The sequence below is a fragment of the Hydra vulgaris genome, chromosome 05 (assembly GCF_038396675.1).
Source record: "Hydra vulgaris chromosome 05, alternate assembly HydraT2T_AEP".
Lineage (NCBI taxonomy): Eukaryota > Metazoa > Cnidaria > Hydrozoa > Anthoathecata > Hydridae > Hydra > Hydra vulgaris.
In genome coordinates this window covers 36,004,980-36,026,381 of record NC_088924.1, presented here as the reverse complement: position 1 = coordinate 36,026,381, position 21,402 = coordinate 36,004,980, and the positions used below count along the sequence as shown (strand labels likewise).

The window sequence follows — 21,402 nt, the reverse complement described above, 5'->3', positions numbered from 1 at the left end:
TGCCCCTCCACTTCCCGTGTCGTCGGCCATGTGAATAATGGTGTAAACTGCCTTAAATTTTGAACGCCATTCATCTGGATAATTTTTGCAATTTTTCGATAAACTTTTTAATTCTAAATTAAGTAGTAAGAAACCTAATTTTAAAAAATAATTGTTTTCCTATTGTACATTTCAAATGCTGTTAAGATAAAACGCCAGGCAATATCTCTGACAACCAATATTATAATTATCTACAGGTTTTTTAAGAATTTATGTTTCTTATTTAGTATCATTTGTAAATCATTTAATTTAAGCTTACATTTGCAATTTTTAAGCGATCTAGACCCATTCCAGTAAACTTTCTTCATATCAATAGATTCGAGGCTTTTAAAAAGTTAGTATTGTTGAATTAGGTCACTTCTTAGTCTCCGAACTTTTAAAGTTGTTTAGTCTAGAATTTTTCATCTTATTATTAGATATCTTTTATGTAATAGAGATACTAAGCTTGAACTGCAAACTCCAAATACGTACATGCAATAAAACAATTTCATGAGATAATTATCTTTGGGCATAAAAGTGTTATTCAATATTGCAATGATAATATTAGTTTTAATGGCCGCATTTTTTACTTGTTTTTCACATTTCTAATCTTTAGAAATACAAACATCTAAATCTTTTTCAAAAGTATATTTTTCTTTTTCTTTCAGTTTACCATTACTTTTCATGAAATAAGGATATCTTTTATTACTTGCACCAATATGCATTATTTTACATTTCTGGAGATTCAACACCAATATCCATTCATACGACCATTCATTAAAACTTTTTTCATTTTGAAATAACTTTGACGCAACCTCAGAAAAAATAAGTTCAATAAATTTATTGACATCGGCGCATAAACAAAATTTATTAACAGATCTGCTTAGTAAATCATTTACAAGTATCAAGGAAAGAAGTGGGCCAATCCTGTGGTACCCCATGTTATACACCAACCTTATCTGCTTTGCATTTTCCCATGACCACTCTTTTTTTTCTATGCCATAAGAATGATTCAATCAATTTTAGAGGCATGCCAACAATACCATATTCATAATGTCGGATTTACTCGGCCGCACGAGCCATAACTTATATTATGTTCATAACATTAGTTATGCACTTTCAGCTTTTTTATCAATTTAAAAATAACTATGCATATTACATTAAAAAGTTAAAAGTAACTATATAGTTACTATTAATACAGCTATACATTAACAACTATACATTGGGACCTCTGAATCTCATTGTTGGTTTTTCTTGCCCCAAAGGTTTTATGGGACATATATATAACTTCTGCAAGGGCTTAAAATTGATAAAAAGACTGAAAGAGCATTATGTTATGAGCTTAGTATAAGTTATGTTATGAGCATAAATTTAAAAAATTTTTCTGTTTTAGAAAAATTTTTAAAAGTAAAATATACAAAAAAAAAAAAAACTGTTCAGTTATTTTTTTGATTTCAGTTTTTCAATATATTATCTATCTTATAATAACATCTATCCAATATATTATCCATCTTATAATAACATCTACTCGATTTCTATAAATTTTGCAGACAAAGATTTTGAAAAATACAAAAATTTGACAAAATCCTATTTAAATTACTGCTCTCTGAAAAATTAGAACATTAATTTATTTTTTTGTGCATTCTTTAAATTAATTTAACGTAAATGCTGTTGACAGCTGTGACACTCCATTTGATTTTTTTGGGTCTTTTCGGTGTCTGTATAATTGCTGTACTACTCTAACTCATAGGTAGCCTATAATTTTTTCTCTTATGTGATGCAGGAAATGGCACAAAAGTTACCACCAAAAGTCTGAGTCGGAGAAGGTGGTCACCTGGAACCATTTTTATTCAAATTCTACATTCAAATTACAGTCATATTCTTGAAACCCATAAATCAATTATTTTGGATTAAGATAAAATTGTCAAACACAAAATAAAGTCAATGACTTTTAAAGAAAATGAAAACTTTTTATGTTGCTTTTGGAATAAGTGACATCAGTTCGCGAAAATTTTCTTGACAGCCATGAATGTGCTAGATGGTTCTCAAGCATTATTTTTAAGTATTACAAACATGAAAGTACCAGAAAAAAGATGTGCAAAGTAGGAGTTTGTAAGAATACAGCGAATGAAGAGGTTCCTAGACAAGTTAAAAATGTAATAGACAAGTTAAAAATGTGCTTGAAACAAAGGCTTTCTGCTTACGAGTCTGCAGAGAGAATGTTCGTTCATTACTATTTTTGTTAATGTTGCTGCTTCCAAATCCTTGTGTACTTTTTATCTTTCAGATACACGCAAACATACACGAAAAGATACACGAAAGCGTTATACTTGCTTTTTGTCACATAAAAATTCCATATTCTGTAGATTTTTTAAATGATTAATATTTATGATATATATATGATAAGTATATGAAATTGCATTGTTTAAGACATAAATTAAAAATTTCTTTGCATTTCGCATTTCTAAAATGTGAAAAACTATGCATATATATATATATATATATATATATATATATATATATATATATATATATATATATATGTATATATATATATGTATATATATATATATATATATATATATATATATATATATATATATATATATATATATATATATATATATATATATATATATATATATATATATATATATATATATATATGTGTGTGTATCAAATTTTTGTTTTAAGAACTTTTTTTTTTTTTTAAGAAACCAGTCGATACTTTTAGGGATTTAACCCCCTCCCCTCCCTCTTATTTTATTTGTAGAATCGCCTCTGGTTGCTTAATAGAAATTTATTTTCGACACGACATGTCGTAATAAAAACTTAATAAAAAAACGGTTGATTTCCAAATGTCGCTAAATGTCAACAAAGTACATTTTGAAATCTACTGTTTTTTTATTAAGTAGCTCTTCTGCATTTTTATAAAGTAAAAACATTTTTAAATAGTTTTTTCATATGAACAAAGTAACATTTTTTGTTGTGCTGTTGTAAGCAGGGGCTTTTTTTTTAGGATGGACCAAGTTAATTCAGGTTTTTAATTTTTTACCTAGTTTCCCATATATATTTTGAGAGAGTGGTTTCATTAGAAAGTTTTTTATTTGTATATTTGTAAATGATTGCTTGTGGCTCGCTTATCTCTTTTTCTACAACCCTTCTGATAAACCAATGCATGCTTTGTTGGGAAGATGTTATGCATTATATATATACAGTGGTTAAAGTAGAATAGGAAATCAAGTGGAACGGTGTTGAAAAGTTCAAACTTTTTGTTCAAAGGGATGCGGAATTGCCCATATGAGTTCGGAATCATTCCTTTATATTTTTGCTGTAGGTGTTTTTTTGTTAGGTTCATTTTTGCTGTATTTTCTCGCATATATATATATATAAATATATATATACATAAACATATATATATGAAGACCTCAGTGGAAAAACCGGCGTTGTCACATTTAAAAAGTATTGAGAAAGTATTTATTGATCATTAATAAATGTCTTTATTTAAAGCAAAAAAAAATTTTTGTATAAAAAATTACAAAATGTTTTGTTTTTGAATAAATTTTAAATAAAATAGTTATAATATAAATTTTTTAAATTGCTTAGTTTCATTTGCTTTAAATAAAGACTTTTATTAATGATCAATAAATACTTTCTCAATACTTTTTAAATGTGACAACGCCGGTTTTTCCACTGAGGTCTTCATATATATATATATATATATATATATATATATATATATATATATATATATATATATATATATATATATATATATATATATATATATATATATATATATATATATATATATATATATATATATCGTGAACGGGGGTGACTATGAACGCTTTTTGAACATTTTTGCATCACGGAAGAAAACTGTTTGCCTAATCACTACCTTTTTTTTTTTGTAACAGAACATTATACTTTTCAGCTTCCTGTAAAAGTCGTAAGCCTGATCAACACTATGAAGTAAATACCTTAGTTTTCTGGTTTTATACGAGTATATACGTATTCCCGAAACGGGGTGAAAATGAACAGCCAATGTGTGGTGACTATGAACACTACATATTGTTTTTATATCCTAGATTATGACTATATTACAATAATACAATGAAGGAAAATACTGTTAAAGATCAAACAGATAACAGAAAGTTTATTTTATATGGAACTGTTTTTTTTTAATTCAGGTCATGTGAAAAAATTAACACTCTACGTTTAAAACCTAGTTTTTTCAATATATCTACATGTATCACAATATTTACAAATCTCTCCAACATAAAACAAAACATCAACTGTCACTATTTTTAATTTCTCAAATGATTCACACATGCTGCATACAAAGTTGATATTTTAAGTATTGAGCTCATAAAAATAATCTTTATCATAATTGAGGCCACACCACTGGAGGTGATATGGTTTACTGCATTTGTCGCATTAAATCTACCCATTTTTGTTACATAAAGCACAGTATCAATCACTATCTCTGTTATTGTTGAGCTCTGTTGAGTTTGATGGCATTGACTCTTCTAAACAATGAATTCTTTTACCTGGTTCCACCTTGATCACATGGCTTGCGTTTACAGGTGGATTTGCGCCTAACTCTAGATTATTTTTTAAAATATCTAAAACGGATTCGTTAAGAACCATTACGGTGTCTTTACTAGGGTCTTTATATTTTCTTGAAAGACGTTTTATAATCTCTGTTTTTTCCATAAGGTAGATCCCTGTTACACGAAATCCGCTAATCAAGGCTTCTGGCTGCAAAATGTTATTTAATTTATTTAAAAGCGTAGGTAGGTGTTTCTTTGGGTTTGCTCCTTTATTAGGACTTTCTACTCTCCACTTCAAAAGAATACTCCTCTACGACTGCTTTAATCCTCTAAATACAGCAACATCTAGTGGTTGACAGAGATGAGTTGCATTTAGGGGTATTGTTATAAACTTAATGTTATGTTGAATCGTGTCAATACCTTCAGGAGAAAAATGTGAATGTTGTTCCGGTTTTTGAAATAGTAACAGGGAAGTATACTTCCGTAAACCATTTAGTAAATGTTTTACCATCAAACCATCCATTAGGGGCGATGTCATAAACAGTTCCAGGTGGTCTACCTTTAGTCCAATCCTGGTAAAGATTCTTTGTTTTATAAACAACTATGGGTGGTAAAAACTCTCCGACAGCATTGCCAGACAACATTAAACGGGTCGACTGCTTTGAAAATTCTTGTTTTTTTTTCAACACAGTTCCCATGACCACGACAAACAATAACGGATTGTTAAACTGATAAAAACATTTATGAGGCATAATAAATGTTTACCTTGTTAAATATTAAACTTTATATTCAACATTATATAAAAATGCTATTAAATACAGATCGGCCTTAAAAGAATTAGAGAATATTTTTCAGAAATAAAATTACAAAATATAGGAGGAAATTTTTATAAGTACTACATATAATATTTTATAAATACTACACTCTAATTTATAAACACTACATAGAATAACGTCTTTTATGCTTAGGTATCCGAATCTAATTTGCTGGAGTCTTTATCAAATTAGATAACTCATCATCACAGCTACATTTTCACAATCTTTAAGATTGCAAGCATTTGTGCATGATAAGCCGTTGTCTATGCAAGAATAATTCGTTTGTTTGCACTTTCGTTTACAGTCGCAGGAAAGGAACTCCACGATCTAAAAAGTAAGCATTAACCACACTATCATTTTATAGAAACAAGTTTTGTTCAATAATACAAAATGGTAATAATAAAGTACATTTGACCCAGTCTGGAGCAGGATTGCAGCTCATCCAGTTAATGATAATTCCATCAGTATGAACAGTCCACCCATGTCCTTTTGGAGATTAAATTACAGGGCAATTCATTAGAGCTGATCTTCATATTTTGCAGTGATAGTTAGCTCTTAAAATGTGTTGATATAAGCTTGATTTTCAAGTCTTTCACAATCAATCTTTCCTCTTTTTGAGCAGTACATTTTGTATCGAAGATAATTTATGTCTTCACATTGCGTACCATATAATTGCCAAGTGAATGCTTCCAGCTCTGAGATTGTTTTCTCATCAATATTAACGTATTTTCGCACATTGCACAACAGCTAAATGTACTTCTTGTCTGTAATCATAAGTTTCATGGCTTTAATCTTCCCTAGCCCAGAAAATGCACTGACAGTACTACAACCTGTATATGCATACAAACCAAGAAGGATTTGAAAGAACTTGTTAACATGGATACCTCCTGACAAATATGTTCTCGATGCTTCTTTTTTAATCATCTCCGATGAAATATCTTTAGTTCCTGTATGGAAGAATACACTTACACTTGTATACTCTAAAAATGATAAACCCATAACAAATACATCTGTATCATGCGAGTGAATTACAAACTTCATGAAACCTGCTGAGAATGCATGAAACATATGAAGAAAAATTCTAGTGTCAGCTTCTTCCTGTACTGTTTGTAATTCCTCGACTAATTCTATACCTAATATTGAAAGTTTGTAACATCTTTACTTTAATATTGAATGTTTGTAACATCTATCTTTACTTGTAACATAAAAAGGAATGACGTTTTCTGTTCTAAAGTAATTGTTTCTACCCCATTCATTAACAAGAAACTCAATAATTTCTGTCTTATTACTTCCAAATGAAAGAAAGTCATTCCATTGTTTAACTGGATAATCTTTTTTGATACTACAAAATTTTATGAAATCTGCTGATATTCGTTATTTTGTTCTGCATCTTTAATTGAATTTTCCATGTATGTATCAAATACAACATCTATGCAGTCTGCATTAACCCTTAGATTCAACATTATCTGCAAAAACCTTTGAGCCAATATACCCAAAGTTAAAGCTGTAGCTTTTGCTTGTTGTAAAATAGCCATACCGTCAATCAAACTAACGTAGTGGAAAAGTTCATCAGACCAAGGTTCTGTGTCATTTTCTAGCTCATAAAGGATAGAAACTATAGATGTTTTTCTTAGGCCACCCATGCAATCTGCTAATGACATTGGAAGGGGTCCTAATGGATAGCTAAATACATTTTTTTTAAATTTTTTTCTAAACAAATACTTGAGAATAAGTTTCGTGAAGTCTTTAGAGGAATAAGTTTTTGTTTGAGCTAATATATACCTCTTTCTTCAAATTAGAAAATGTTTTGAGTTGTAACTTTTTCATAGGATCAAATACTGATTTAGTGGCACAAAAGGACAACCTTTTATCAACAAATGTTTTCAAAGTAAATTTTCCTTTTTTTTTTTGCATTTAATAAATCATTGGCAATTTCATCTGAGGCAACAATGCCGTTTAATAAACAGAGCAAAGGGTTTTCAGAAAATGGATTTATAAAGGTATCTTGCAAAACTGCCATCAATGACTTGACATAGTTCTCATCCTTTCTAATTCTACTTGATGCTAAATCTTTGTGTTGATGGACTTTATGAAGCATATTTAGTAAGTGAGGTTATCTGTTATATTGGTGTCATCATAAGTGTAGATATTTTCTGGAGGTATATCTTAACTCTTCGTACAAATTATCAAAATATTTATTAAGGGTTTCTTCGTTTACCACGGCTCTGCAATGTTTTACATTATCAGTAACCCTATTTGTTAAACGATGTCTCTTCATGAAGAGCTGAACACAATCTACCCCAGACATATTACTTTTGAATCGAGTGTTATTTATCTTCACTTTATCACAATAAAATTTGACTAAAAGTCTTATGTCCAACGAAAAAAATGGTTCTCTCTAGTCAGTCACATGAATAATTGTTCGGACAAATAAATTTTTGGTTTTACTACCAAGTCTGTTCTGTCCGCCATGCTTTTTCGGAACTTGATACCCAAGCTTTACTTTTTTTTATGTAATGTTCCTAATGGAATATTGTACGTTTTTGCAGCTTTCCTCATGTAAATCCATGGTTTTTTACTCAAATTACAGCTGTTTCTAGGTGTAACTTGTTTTATAACTTCGACTGTTTTCGTTTCTTTTGTAATTTCGAGGCATATATAAAACCAGACCATACAAAATCTTATATATATATATATATATATATATATATATATATATATATATATATATATATATATATATATATATATATATATATATATATACTATAATTACAAATCACAAAGAAGGCTAACAATAGCGTTTTTTAAAATTTGTAGTTTAAAAAATATATTGCTGGTTATTAAACCATGGGTATAAAGAATTTATGCAAGTTCGTCGTACCACTGGGCTACTAGAGACTTGCTCGTGGTTGTTGTTGAAAATATATATAGTCTACATAATAAGATATTATAGCAGCAAACTTAATAGTACTGCTAAGCATTGTTAATGCAAAATTTATAATTGTAAAGGATAACTCGTAGAAGACTAGAGAGTCTTATTGTCGAGTACCTTAATTTATTGGTTTATACTGTTATCATTGTTAAATAATAGCAAGTGATACACATAAATGTTTAACATATATCAATAAAAAAGTTTGAATTGAGTATGAGGCATTTTAGTTTTTTTTGACAGAATTAGTTATTGTTTTGAATTCTATATTTTTGGAAATAATTTTGTTAAAAAGGGTCGGACTCCGGTATGAAATAAAGAAAAACTTGTGAAAAACTAAAAGAAAAACTAAAGAAAACTAAAGAAAAACGTAAAAACTTCGTTGTTTTTATTGGTAATGTAAATTTTCCGGTGGTGTATGTGTTTGTTATAATTTGAAAAATACTATCTGAAAAATGTAATGGCACTAACCCAAGTTTATATTTAAGCATGAATATAATATGTCAATAAATATTAATTTGGTAGACATTTAGTGCATTCATGGCTTATAATAAGGGTTCAGCATCGGTAAATTTACTTTTATTATAAACTAGTGTTAATGCGTGTTTTTGTTTTGAATACTGCCTGCTATTATGCTTTTTGTGTATATAAGTTTACAGTTATTTTGGTTTCGGGTGTTTTTCTTAAAATAAGAACATAAAAAATTTGGAAATAGTAGTAATATATTATTTCTACTACCCCCTAACTATTGAGTAAGATTAGTCATTTGATAATTACATGAACTTTTACCCATAATTCTGCCATCCTTAACAAAAAGATTGTATTTAAAAAGTACTGGCAAAAAAATTCAGTCCAGCCAGAAACTCAATGATAACTAATGTCAAATACAGTTAATTCAACAATACATACTGCTTTGGCATTTAAAAATTTATGAAAAAAGTTTGAAATGTTGTAAACTTCGTAATTTTATTTTTGCTTATGTGATTTAATATTATTAAAGATTACCTTATTCCTATCATTAAAGATTACCTTATTCCTATCATTAAAGATTACCTTATACCTATCATTAGGTCTCTTAATAGTTATTTGTTGCTATCGTTTTTAACTTCTTTTTATATTTATAGTCAATTTTTAATTAAATATAGTTTTTATGAGAACATTTATAATTTTTTATAACAATTTCATGCATCTTTAAACCGTTTTTAAATGAAATTCTGCGGAAATACATCAACATTCATTATTTATTATTTATTAAACAATGGTAGAGAGATTATACGATGGATATTCCGAATCACTTTTTGTTAAATTGAGCAGCCGTAAGCAAGCCGTTAAATTTGAGCAGCCGTAGCACAATGGTTAGCGCGCTTGCCTCAGAACCTCAGAGATCCGTCGTTCAACGCCACCTCTAGACAATGTTCAATGGTTCAATGCCGTGGTTCAATACCACCTCTGGGCAAGTTTTATGCAATTGGTCAGGAAGAAGGCGTGAACTTCCTTTCAAATGCTCTTCCGCGGTGCTCTGTGATAAGACCGTAAGGACTTCTTGTAGCATTTAAAATAAAAAAAAATCTGAATTGTTAAACTTGTTAAACTTTGATTTTTATTTGTTAAATGGTTTTCTTGTTTTATTGGTGCTGTACCAAACTATCTTGTGTTTTAGTTTTGTTGGTGCTGTACCAAACTATCATGTGTTCGTTTTATTGGTGCTGTACCAAACTATCTTGACTTAGTTTTATTGGTGCTGTACCAAACTATCATGTGGATAAAATCTTCCCTAATGTACTGAGCTATGTTTGCAGAACTAAGATAAGATTGAAAAAAAAGATAAAATTTTTGAACTTTAAGCTAAGTTGATATACGAAAAATTGCTTAAAGCAAGTCAATATTTTCAGAAACTTTATTTTCAATCATACGGATGAGATCTTCCTAAATGCTTTATCGTTTTTAAAAAGAACTTACCAAGGAATTTCAATGAGAATTCTATTGATACAATGTGATCGTACAATTTTTGTTTTAACTATGCGTTAAATATTATTTTGGGAAGGTTTTTTATCTGTTTTTTTATCTGTTGTGTAATAAAAAAACTAAATTATAGTTTATAACTATTTACTTATATTAAACAATTCGGTTTTAAAAGTCCTATATTGAGTGTTTCAAAAAAAATCTAAAAATTAGATATTTTGTTTAAACCGATATTACAGTTATAACTATATTATATTTAAGTATATTAGAAATAAAAGTTGTCCTTATATAAATACTTGAAGAAAGTGAAGAAAACCTTTATTTCATAACTTTATCAAAAAAAATATCAGGTAGATACAAATTTTCCAGATAATATTTAAAAGAAAAAAGAAAAAAAAAAGTAAATGAACTAAATAGAGAGGGGCCTAAAGAAAATGAGGATAATAATAGGTCATCAAAATCTTTTCATTACATCTTTTTTTTAATACAATTTTAAATTATATCTAAAATTATATTAAAAATCGTCAACAAAATTGGAATAACATTTACTAGGCTAATAAGCATATCAGACAAAAGCTAAAAAAAAAAGATCGAAAAAAAGATTTAAATAGATGGCTTTAGAATAACTGTTTCATAAGTTAAAAATATTTTTAACACCTTTCCATATATTTTAATCTTTTTTGATCGTTGTTTCATCTTTTTATTTCTTGATATGCAATACTATATAATTAATTTAAATAATCGTTAAGACTAAAAAGTTAGACAGTGATTTTAAATAATTAAAATATTCGTTTAGACTAAAAAGTCAACATTTAGTCTAAACAATTTGATGCCAAATTTATTAGGCAAGAATGAATTTTCTAATGCTCAAATCACATCAGATTTTTTTACTAAAATTACTAAAAATGACTTTGAGTATGCACTGCATCTTCCTGGTGATGCACTGCATCTTCCTGGTGATGCACTGCATCTTCCTGGTGATGCACTGCATCTTCCTGGTGATGCACTGCATCTTCCTGGTGATGCACTGCATCTTCCTGGTGATGCGGCAACTCCTATTAAAAGTAAACACTAAGCTTATATCAAGTCAAAGTATTTAAACAAAATACAATAACACATTTGCAAATAAACTACACTTAATAAAAGAGAATTAGGTACGATAAAATTATAAAATAATAAAAAAAAATTGGAAAATCATTTAAAGTTATTATTATACAAATAATAAAACATTTTGTGTATTTGAAACATCTTTGTGTTACACACAAGATTTGGCGAGGTACTAAAATTTGACAAAAACAGGGCCCCAGAACTATAATTTTTAACTTTTATTAATACTTTACCTTTAACTAACTGGCTATTTGAGCCATTAAAACAGGCGAGAGCCAAAATTACAAAACTCACAAATATCATTTGAAAAAAATGGTTGTAATTAGCAATATCATAACCAATTTTTTGGCAATTATTAAACAGTCTACAACAGTGTCGCAACTTTAGAAAACTACGTTGTCATTTCTTTTTTTCTCTTTCATATCATCGTTTATCCAGCTTTCAAGGCATTGTAAACAGTCGGAAAGTGTTTGTGCAGTTGGAAAGTTTTTTTATGTATATACATATAAGTTTTATTCAATATTATAAAAGGGAATGTGCTTCAAAAACTTTATTAATCTGCATTATAATAAGGGAAAGTCATGCTTTTAAAAATTTTTAAATTCAGACTTCACCTTTGTCAATAAGTTTTTTTATTTTTTATTACGTTAATGACTGAATAAATTCAAAAATAAACTCGAATTCCTATACCATTTAAAAAACGTTTTAATATTTTTTTTTATGCTAGTAAGTACTCTCGTAGTAGTAGACAAGTTGCAAGGCCGTGAAAAAAAATGTTGAAACGACTTTCTGTAAATTTTTTTAGTTTCGATCATAAATTTTTAACTAAAAATTACAAAACAATAAAATTTTGAAATCCAATTTTAAAAAGATGAGTTCTTATCCTTAAAATTGTAAACAACGAGTAACTTTTAATGAGTAAGTAAAATCTTATGGTTTTACTTATCCGATTAAAAATTTGTATTTTTTTGTTTTTTCCTATTTCTTAACTCAACGGATCCTAAACCTTTTCTTTAATTTCCCCCCTTTTTTTTTTTTAAAAAAAAAAAGAATTATTAGTAGTTGTAAGTTAAAAAAAAAAAAACCGCACTATTATTAAGAATAAAATAAAATATATTCCATGTTCAAAAAAACTTTTTTTAGTAAAAACTCAAACACATAATGCAACTTATGAGCTTGCTTCTTGCACACGCGGTCTTTAATGTTTGGCTCAGTTAAAGATAATGCAACGCGAGCATCTGGCTCCACGTCTAGTCTGTCTATTTGTTTTGTTTTAATGATACTAATTTGAAATTAATGCAGCTCAAATTCCTAGGAATTTGAGCTGCATTAATATTATTTCCGGCATTAATTTTATATAATTTATTTAATTTCCCGCTTTGTTCAGGGTATGAAAGTTCGAGTGTTGCAAAATTTAAAACATAGGAGCATTGTATTATTTTTTAAAATGGTTTTTCACCGCAATAAATGACTGCAGTCTTGTTAGCTCGTCTTTGATTTCATCAAGGCCATTGGTTCTTCAGAAAATGGCTAAACTACCCAACTTTTCTCTTTGATTGAGTTTACTTCAGAGTCAAACCATTATAAATTTTTTTTTAATAATACTTAATTCAAATTTTTTAAATAATATCAGAAACGACTTTACATTCCGTACTGTTTTCGTTCAGAAATACACCAAGAGTCTTAAAGTAGGGCATTATTTCCTGATTTAGCAGCCAGCACCAAAGTTTAGTTTTTCTTTATATGATTTTAATTTTGCTGAAGCTTGAAACATAGTTGTACCTGGTCTTTACTTTTGTAAAATTTTAATAAAATGACACTTTCAAAATGTCGGCATGCAGTTTTGACCTAAGACTTGTCTGCGAAGAAAGAAATATACAGATATACAGTCAATTTTTTTTTCTTGTTAGAAACTCATTATCCTACATTTTTACCCATTATTGATTTTGCATCTTCGGCTGTTACAAAAATCAGTTTTTTCAAATCAGTTTGGTATTTCTTAGAGTTGGCATTCAGAGATTTGAAAATGTCTCATCTTTTGATGTAGCTTTTTTTTTTTCAATGAAAGAAGTGTTTTTTTTTTACAAAAAAGAAACTCTGCTTTCATTGCCAACCTATTTTACATAGCAGATTAGTTGAGCCAGCGATACAACATCTGTAAATTCATCAGGTTGGATAGCAATAATTAGACCTTTACTAATTTCAGAAACAAATTGCTGCGCAGTATTCTTGTTCATTTTAATAGTTCTGCTATTAATTGTAAATATGATTATAGATACTTGTTTTGTCTTTTCAGCAGCTTCATCCAAAATCGTGAGCTGTACGATGAAATCAACGCATGAAGGAAAAGCTTCTCCCAAATTGTTTTAGCAAATTTACATGATAGGGTGCAGTTTCATTTCATTTGAAAAAATGGCTGGAGTAATAAAGGTTTCCTTTTTACAAAACAGTATTTAATTTTTTAAAACAACTTTTATCTGATGAAGATTTTGAAGATGAGTTTTTAATTTGTTTTGTCGCAGACAGTTATTTTCGAGTGCTTTGTTGCAGATAAGACATAACAGTATTTTTTTTACTATTAATCACAACACTAATAAAACCAAATCTAACATAATCTTCATTATACTTTCATTTTTTTAAATACTTACTTCATTATACTTTTAGCTAAAATAGCTCTAGTAAAGATCTTGTAAATTCACATTATGCAAATGACGTCATCATTTTTCTGAATTTGCAAAGCATTAACAATGTTTCAAAATTTAAAAATTTCTCAAAGTGTATCAGAAGCTGAACCTATCGAGAACTTTTGTGCATTTCTGAAGTGTAGCGAGGTCATCTGTACCTTTATAAACATAAACAACAAGAAAAGAGGCTTAGAGGATAAGAATTCTAAAAATGAAGTTTAATTGGTTTATTTCCAAATCCATACCTTTAAAAATGAAGTTTGATTGGTTTATTTCCAAATCCATACCTTTAAAAATGAAGTTTGATTGGTTTATTTCCAAATCCATACTTTTAAAAGTTAGTATAAAAAAGGCGATTTTAAGAAAGATTGATAATGATTGAAAATGTATAACTATAAACCAATTAATTATATCTATACATGAAAATACTTTATAAATATTTTTTAAATAACTCTTTGATTTTTATAAATATCTGTTTGAATTATTTCCTCCCCCTATTAAATTACTAAACTTGCACAAGCTTTAATTTAAGTCGGAGGTAATAATCTACTACAGTCTGCCTGAATTATTACATCACCCTAGTAAATCACGCGATGTAAGATAGTGTGATAATAGCATTAAATCATATGAGAAATATTATACATTTATGAACTAATTACTTATGTAATTACGTAAATATACTTTTAAAATATATTTATATCTGTCTGAATTACCACCTTCCCCTAGTAAATCACTAAAGTTGCATCTGAATTACCCCCTCCTCCTAGCAAATCATTCAATATAAGATGTATGATAATGGTGTTGAATGATAATGATAAATGATAATGATAAATGATACGACTATATTATTATAATGGCATCTTAAAATTAATAGCAATATTATTTGTACTGTAATTGGAATTTCTAGGCCTTTTCATATTTAAGTTGTAGGACCTTTTCTTTACTTTAGGAACATTGGAAAAAAGACAAGTGTAAATCATACTTTAATTGGTATAGCTATTAGTCCAACATTTCATAAAAATTTTAATCTAAAGATATAGTTATGCTATATTAACTTTTTATCTTTTTCCAACTTTAAAAATCAATTTTTTACAATATCTATTTTTAAGCTCTATCTTTGCTATTTCTATTGTTTTACTTTCATAAATTGGCATTGTATATTTTATATTTTCATTAAAGGGCTTTCATATTTTATTCAAATTTAAAAATATCTTTGTATTATATTCTTTTTTCCTATTCTTAGTTCGTCCTTGAGATTCTGCACTTCTTAGTTATTTTTTCCTAGTTTGTCTCCTGTTGGCTTAAACTTTTACTTAAGCTTAAACTTAATTTTTCATGATTTGAAATTTACTTTATTGATCATCAGTCAACAGTTAACAGTCAACAGGTCCTTCATATTTTCTGTTCTGAAACGCGTAGTTTTTAACTCGAAAGATACCGAAACGTTAACCGAAATGTTCCGGTCCGACGCACAGTAGGCCAGGTGGTATACAAAAGTAAAAAAAATACATTCTCAAAAATCAAATTATTGTATACTATTTTATAGCTTAAACATTCAGCTTTTATAAAATGTATATATTTTTGTATAATTTTCATGCCGTATGCTTTTAAGCTGTAGAAGAAAAGCTTTTTTTTTAATTTATTTTTTAATTTCTTTTTAATTTGAAAATATTTTTTGTGTTACTAATAAGCATAAAATAGTTGTTAGTTTTAAAACCTCTCTTTTTTTTAATTGAATAAAATCAAATACTATCTTTCAAATGAGCTATTGCAACACTATTTTGTGCGTAGTTGAAGTCAAATAAAATAATTTTCAATGACTGCGAAATTGAAGTACTTTTTTCAGTTAAAATTTCACTTTCATTGCCGAATACTTTCCCGTTTCTAGGTGGTCGAGTAGTTTGAGACTTGAAATACATTGTTCAAAAAATATATTGTCAATATAAATTTGATTTATAATCCTAAAAACTTGGATTTGTAAATGACATGAACTTAACTGCAAATAAAAACTTGTCTAATTTTATTAGGCGTCTTTGACAAAGACGGCAATATGCAGAAGCTCTAAAATTCGTTTAGAAGCAAATAACAAAATAAACCGATATCACTTCAATTTGTAATTGATTATTAGAATATTCTTCTAATTGCTTTCATTGATAAAGATAACTCTGTTCTTATCTAACTGTAGACGATGTTTCGTCTGACTTTTTTTTTCCCGTGAACTTTGGGAAGTCAGACCCTAACCCTGACTTTCCGAAGTTCACGGGAAAAAAGTCAGACGAATTATCGTCTAATCTAACTGTAGTATCTGTAGACGATAATTCGTCTGACTTTTTTTCGCGTGAACATCGGGAAGCCTTCCCAAAGTTTACGGGAAAAAAAAAGTCAGACGAAACATCGTCTATAGTATCTGGCATTTGTAACCACGTGGAACGTTTTCACTCTTTTTTTTAGGGGTCGTCCACAAATTAAGTCACGCAATTTTTGACCATTTTAGACCCCTCCTCCTCCTCCTTATCACAACATCGTAACACTTTAGTAACAAGTTCTGTAAGAGTACAAAACCACTTACCCTCCCCCTCCCCCTCCTTAAACATGACGTAATTTATGGACGACCCCCAACCGAAACGGCGTTTAGCTTCTTTCCGGGCTATTGCACCTAGAATCAAAATATGAATGAAAAAAATTGAAATTTTCCAAAAGTTACGAGGGACTTACACCTTTCCGCTCCTTATTCCGACGCCGTATCGCCCGGTCGCCCCCCATTGTTCCTACGCCAGTGCATTTAGGGACTGCTTTGTAAAATGGCAAATTTAGAAAATCTATTCTTTTTAAAAAGTGTATTACTGTTTTTGTCTGTTCAATAAGCATTTTTTGTTTCTTAACGGACTGAATGAACAAAAATGCGAAATTTTTCTTTTTCTATATCGCAACAAGACGAATTTTACTGTTATTAAATTTGTATCACGATCATAAAATCTAAATTTATATGCTTATTATAGTTATTTTTCCATAAATTGATATACAAGGCTTTAAATTCAAGGGGAAAATTGTTATAAAATGTGTTGCAAAATGTACCATGAATATTATTGAACATAAAAACATGTGCGTCAGCCGGGAATCGAACCCGGATCTATTGCTTGGAAGGCAACAATGCTAACCGTTACACCACCGACGCTGATATTAAATGTAGATTTATGTTAGTATAAACTAATATATTTTCTAAATTTTTTTAACTATTATTTTTTCATATAAATCAAAATAAGGCTTTTATGTTTCGAAAATGACCTGGAAAGTTTTAGCGCATACTATATATAAGTTTCAACGCATAACCTATAGGCAGAGCCGTGCCTATGCTAACCCACACAACCCAACTGGAAAGAGGAAGGGGGTGCGAATGAAAGAGACCTATTTGCAACTTTAGAGGCCCTTTTGGAGATTAAAGGAACTCTTTTTTTAATATAGTAATACCTAGTGAAACCTTTTTAAGAACTTGGAGCCCTAATAACAGGTTTTTTTATTTAGGGAGTGGGGGAGGGGGGGGGGAGGGGAAGAGGACTTCAGATTTCAAAGCCACACATAACCCAGTAAGCACAGTACGTTTTTAAAACGTTTATAAAACGATCTGTGCTTACTGGGAACATTTCACTGATCAAAGTTATCGATATCCTTATCCGTTAAATTATCTTTACAGTAGACTTTTGTTTTGGTTGATGTGGCCAGTTTAATCATTCTTGGCTTAAGTGACAGATCCAGGTGGGATAGGGGTTTCGACGCCCTCCGTGAGAATTGAATTTTTTGTTTTTTCAATTTAGAGGCCTTTTTGTAAATTTAAGGAGATTTTTTATTTTAGTTTTGGTATCAACATTTTGCTAAAGTTTTTTAACCGTAGGCGCATCAAGATACACAAGAAATTATTTTAGTATTTATATATGGTATAAAGATTTATTTATTAAGAATCATGATTTAGTTTGTTATAATAAATTGCTTGAAGATACGACTTAGGGAACTGACAAGGATAAAATAGAATGTCTTTCATTAATGGGGGGTAGATACATAGGCGCTAGAAGTGTTTAAAGACTGGGGGGGGGGCAGAAATGGATGCGGCTTGGGGAGGGGTGCCTCTCCCTGAATGGGGTGTTTAGGGGGCGTTATTTCACTGAAATTTTTTTAGGTATAATTAACCCTGCTTTTTGCAGATTTGCAAACCTTTTTAAATCATTATATTTAAATATTCGGTACAAAACAAAATATACCAAAAACAATTACAGTTACTGTAAAAAATGCCCAAATACGGATGAACGTTCCTGGGATTTAGCCACAAACTCCTCCATGAGTGCTGTAATGTCAACCTTGTCTAGGTAATCTTTGTTAATGTGCATTAAAGCAAGGTGAGTGATGCGACTCTGTGACATTGTTGACCACAGCCAAGTATTAAGCCGCCTCAATGCACTGAAGGACCTTTCAGAACCAGCTACGGATATTGGAACAGATAAACACAACACAACTACCTGTTCCACCATGTCAAATAACCTGCGGGTACTTGTTTCAAGGTCTTTTAAAGCTGCTGCTAGCTGGTGTAAATCTTTAGGCAGTAACTTGTCCTTAAACAACTATGGAAGCAGTTGCAGCTGTAACTGCAACATAGGAACATCGACATTATTTGGCAAACTTTGCAGTGGCATGCTGACTAGTGAGGCTGCATTACTTGTGGATGTGCATGAACCTATCAAAATAGCTTTTGTGCTTGCAATTTTATGCAATCCTTCTTGGTTAAAACGGTGCTGCAGTTCTGCAACTGAGTGGTCAATGGCTTCGAAGAAACTTTTCTTCCAGATAACATCTGTAGTTAATTGTTCTACATTACGGCTTTGAGCTCCATGCGAAAAACGAGCAGGAGCATTAACTGTGGAACTATGCTGTGCCTTCGGCAGCTTGAGATTCAGTGTGGTAGCTTTCTCGATGGCCTTACTGTGTAATTCTGAAGCAAATTCATCACTACGCAAGTCTTGAAGTTGAGCCAGAAGGAGTTGAACACATTTTTCAGCGGCTGATGCACTCAGTAATGGGCTCTGTAAAGCTTTGGCTACCAATTCAAATTTGGAAAACAGAGCCTCGCATAATAGGACTCCATAAAAGGTTTATGCTTTAGAAACTTGTTTGGCTTAGCCTGAGATTTTAGCCCTTACATCAACACGTACTGACCTGTCGCCTGTCGCTAGCTGAGACAATGTTTCATAAACTTCTCCATAAGTTGTCATAATTCCACTAATGGCTTTTGCCCTAATGCACCATCGAGTTGGATATAAGCTGACCAAGTTCAGAACAACATCATCTGAACCAAACAAAAATTCATACTATGTCTTTCTCTTCGAAGACTCTCTTATGATTGTTCCAACATCACGTACAAATTGAATTGTGTCAATAACCATTTTTACTTCAAAGCAGACCTCTTGTAAAACAAGATCCAACGAATGATTTGCGCAGTGAACATACATGCTTGTGGGTAAGTTTCTCCGAGACGAGCTCTTACTCCAGATAAGTGCCCGCTTATGTTACTGGCTCCATCAAATGCATAGCCAACTAGTTTATTCATGGGTATTGTGCAGCGGGTAAACACGTCAATTATGGCATTAAACAATGTTTCAGCAGTGCTGTTCTGGCAATTGTAGAAAGCCATAAAGCATTTCCTGTACTTTTAAATTAGGGCCTACATACCGTATGCTGACAGAAAATTGCTCATGACCCGCCACATCTGTAGTTCCATCAGCTGTAAGGCCAAGATATGAGCGCTGTGATAATGTGACAATGCTTCGTTGAACTGAATGTGCAAACATTTGAATAATTTTATTTTGTATTGTTTCTGACATCCATGGGTCGCGTTTGTTTAACCACTCTTTCACAGAGGGTACATCTTGTACCCGTTCTAGTACAAGCTGCCATAGATTTCCGTCATGATGTTCTCCTCCTCTCAATGCCAGACCCTGTCGTCCTAAATATTTAATGCTTGAAAATATTACTTTCAAAACAGTTTGAGCGATGGCCTGAGATGATGACACTTGTTCACTCAAAGAGCAGATATAGGAGTCTGTTTAAAATACAGTATTTTATCTGTGGCTTCTTTGTGGGTGGATGACTTTTCATGAATTGAAAATTTTTCGGTTCCTTTTTTCCAGTTGGAAAAGCCAGAATCAACAAAAGCATTAGCTTGTCGATTGCTTAAAGTTACTAGTTTCTTATTCACAGCTTCCAAGCAGTTGAAACACCAGATTCTGTCTCAGGAACATAGTGTAACCATGGCCATTTCGCAAACCAAATACTCTTACAGGACCTTTTATACTGATCTGATGCAAATTTCTAAGCTGGGAATTTGTACGTAGAAGGAGGTTGAAAGGGATAAAGGACCAGGGCAGTACCTGTTACTGCCGGTACAGCAGGTTTGCTTGACTCTTGGCAGAAAAAATGGATGTGGTAGACACAGATGGCTGAGTTGATGGATCAGAATCATACTGTGAGGATGCAGCGGTTTCACAAGCACAATCACCAGTTTCAGTTTGGCCCGTGTCTGACCTCAAGGATTTGGATATGGATATTACATACATTTCACCTTTTAGTATTTGTTAAAAAGAAATATTTTCAGTAGTCTTGCGATTATGGAATGCTGCCGTAAAATGATCACACTGCGTATGCTAGCTAACCTAGGCAACTATTTAGTACAATCGTCTGTTCCATGATTTAAATTTAACATATTAAATGCTTACTAACCTCACTCTTGAAAAAAAAACCTCTATAGTCTTTAAACGGGGCTTTTTTGCTTCTGACATTGATTGATTTGTTAAAGAATTGTGCGATTAAACATTAAAACAAATTTTTTTAAATTTTATTTCATTTTCATGAAGTCTGTACTCTATACTCTGTACAATGAAATTTTTTTGCTAATCGAATTCTATTGAAAAATTCTTAATTTAGTTCTCTTTTTTGTCATGGACTTTGAAACAATAGACTTTCAAAAGTTGCGTTTTGACGTTTTCAAAACTGAAAATATTTTTTTGCGACTGATTTATATGAGGGCGATATTTTCTTTTATAACAGAAAAGTAATTGACTCTACATATTTTGTTATTAAAACTTTTAAAGCTGAACTCCAAACTAACATAGGAAAGTTCACGGTAATACACATCAACATCAGGAACTTAAATACAAATATCGATAAGCTAAAATACTTTCTTATCGAGAAAGAACTTTTGCATTCTTTTGAATGCAAAAGTTTTTTTCCGGAGTGCATAAAATTATTGCTGTTTTGAATCGCGGATAGTGACATTTTGGATGGGG

At 30.4% G+C, this 21,402-nt stretch overlaps 1 protein-coding gene and 1 non-coding gene across 2 annotated transcripts in view; both read right to left on the bottom strand.

Moving 5' to 3' along the window:
* LOC100201520 (uncharacterized) overlaps nucleotides 1–11,870 on the bottom strand; it is a 112,417-nt gene extending 100,547 nt beyond the window's left edge. The window contains exon 1 of the mRNA XM_065798046.1: nucleotides 11,624–11,870. Within this exon, the coding sequence (XP_065654118.1) occupies nucleotides 11,624–11,693 (70 nt within the window). The 5' untranslated portion in view covers nucleotides 11,694–11,870. The remainder of the gene's footprint in view (nucleotides 1–11,623) is intronic.
* A 5,307-nt stretch (nucleotides 11,871–17,177) lies between these two features.
* trnag-ucc (transfer RNA glycine (anticodon UCC)) lies at nucleotides 17,178–17,249 on the bottom strand. The gene has a single exon. It is a non-coding gene; the product is annotated as a tRNA-Gly (tRNA).
* Between the last annotated feature and the right edge of the window lie 4,153 nt (nucleotides 17,250–21,402).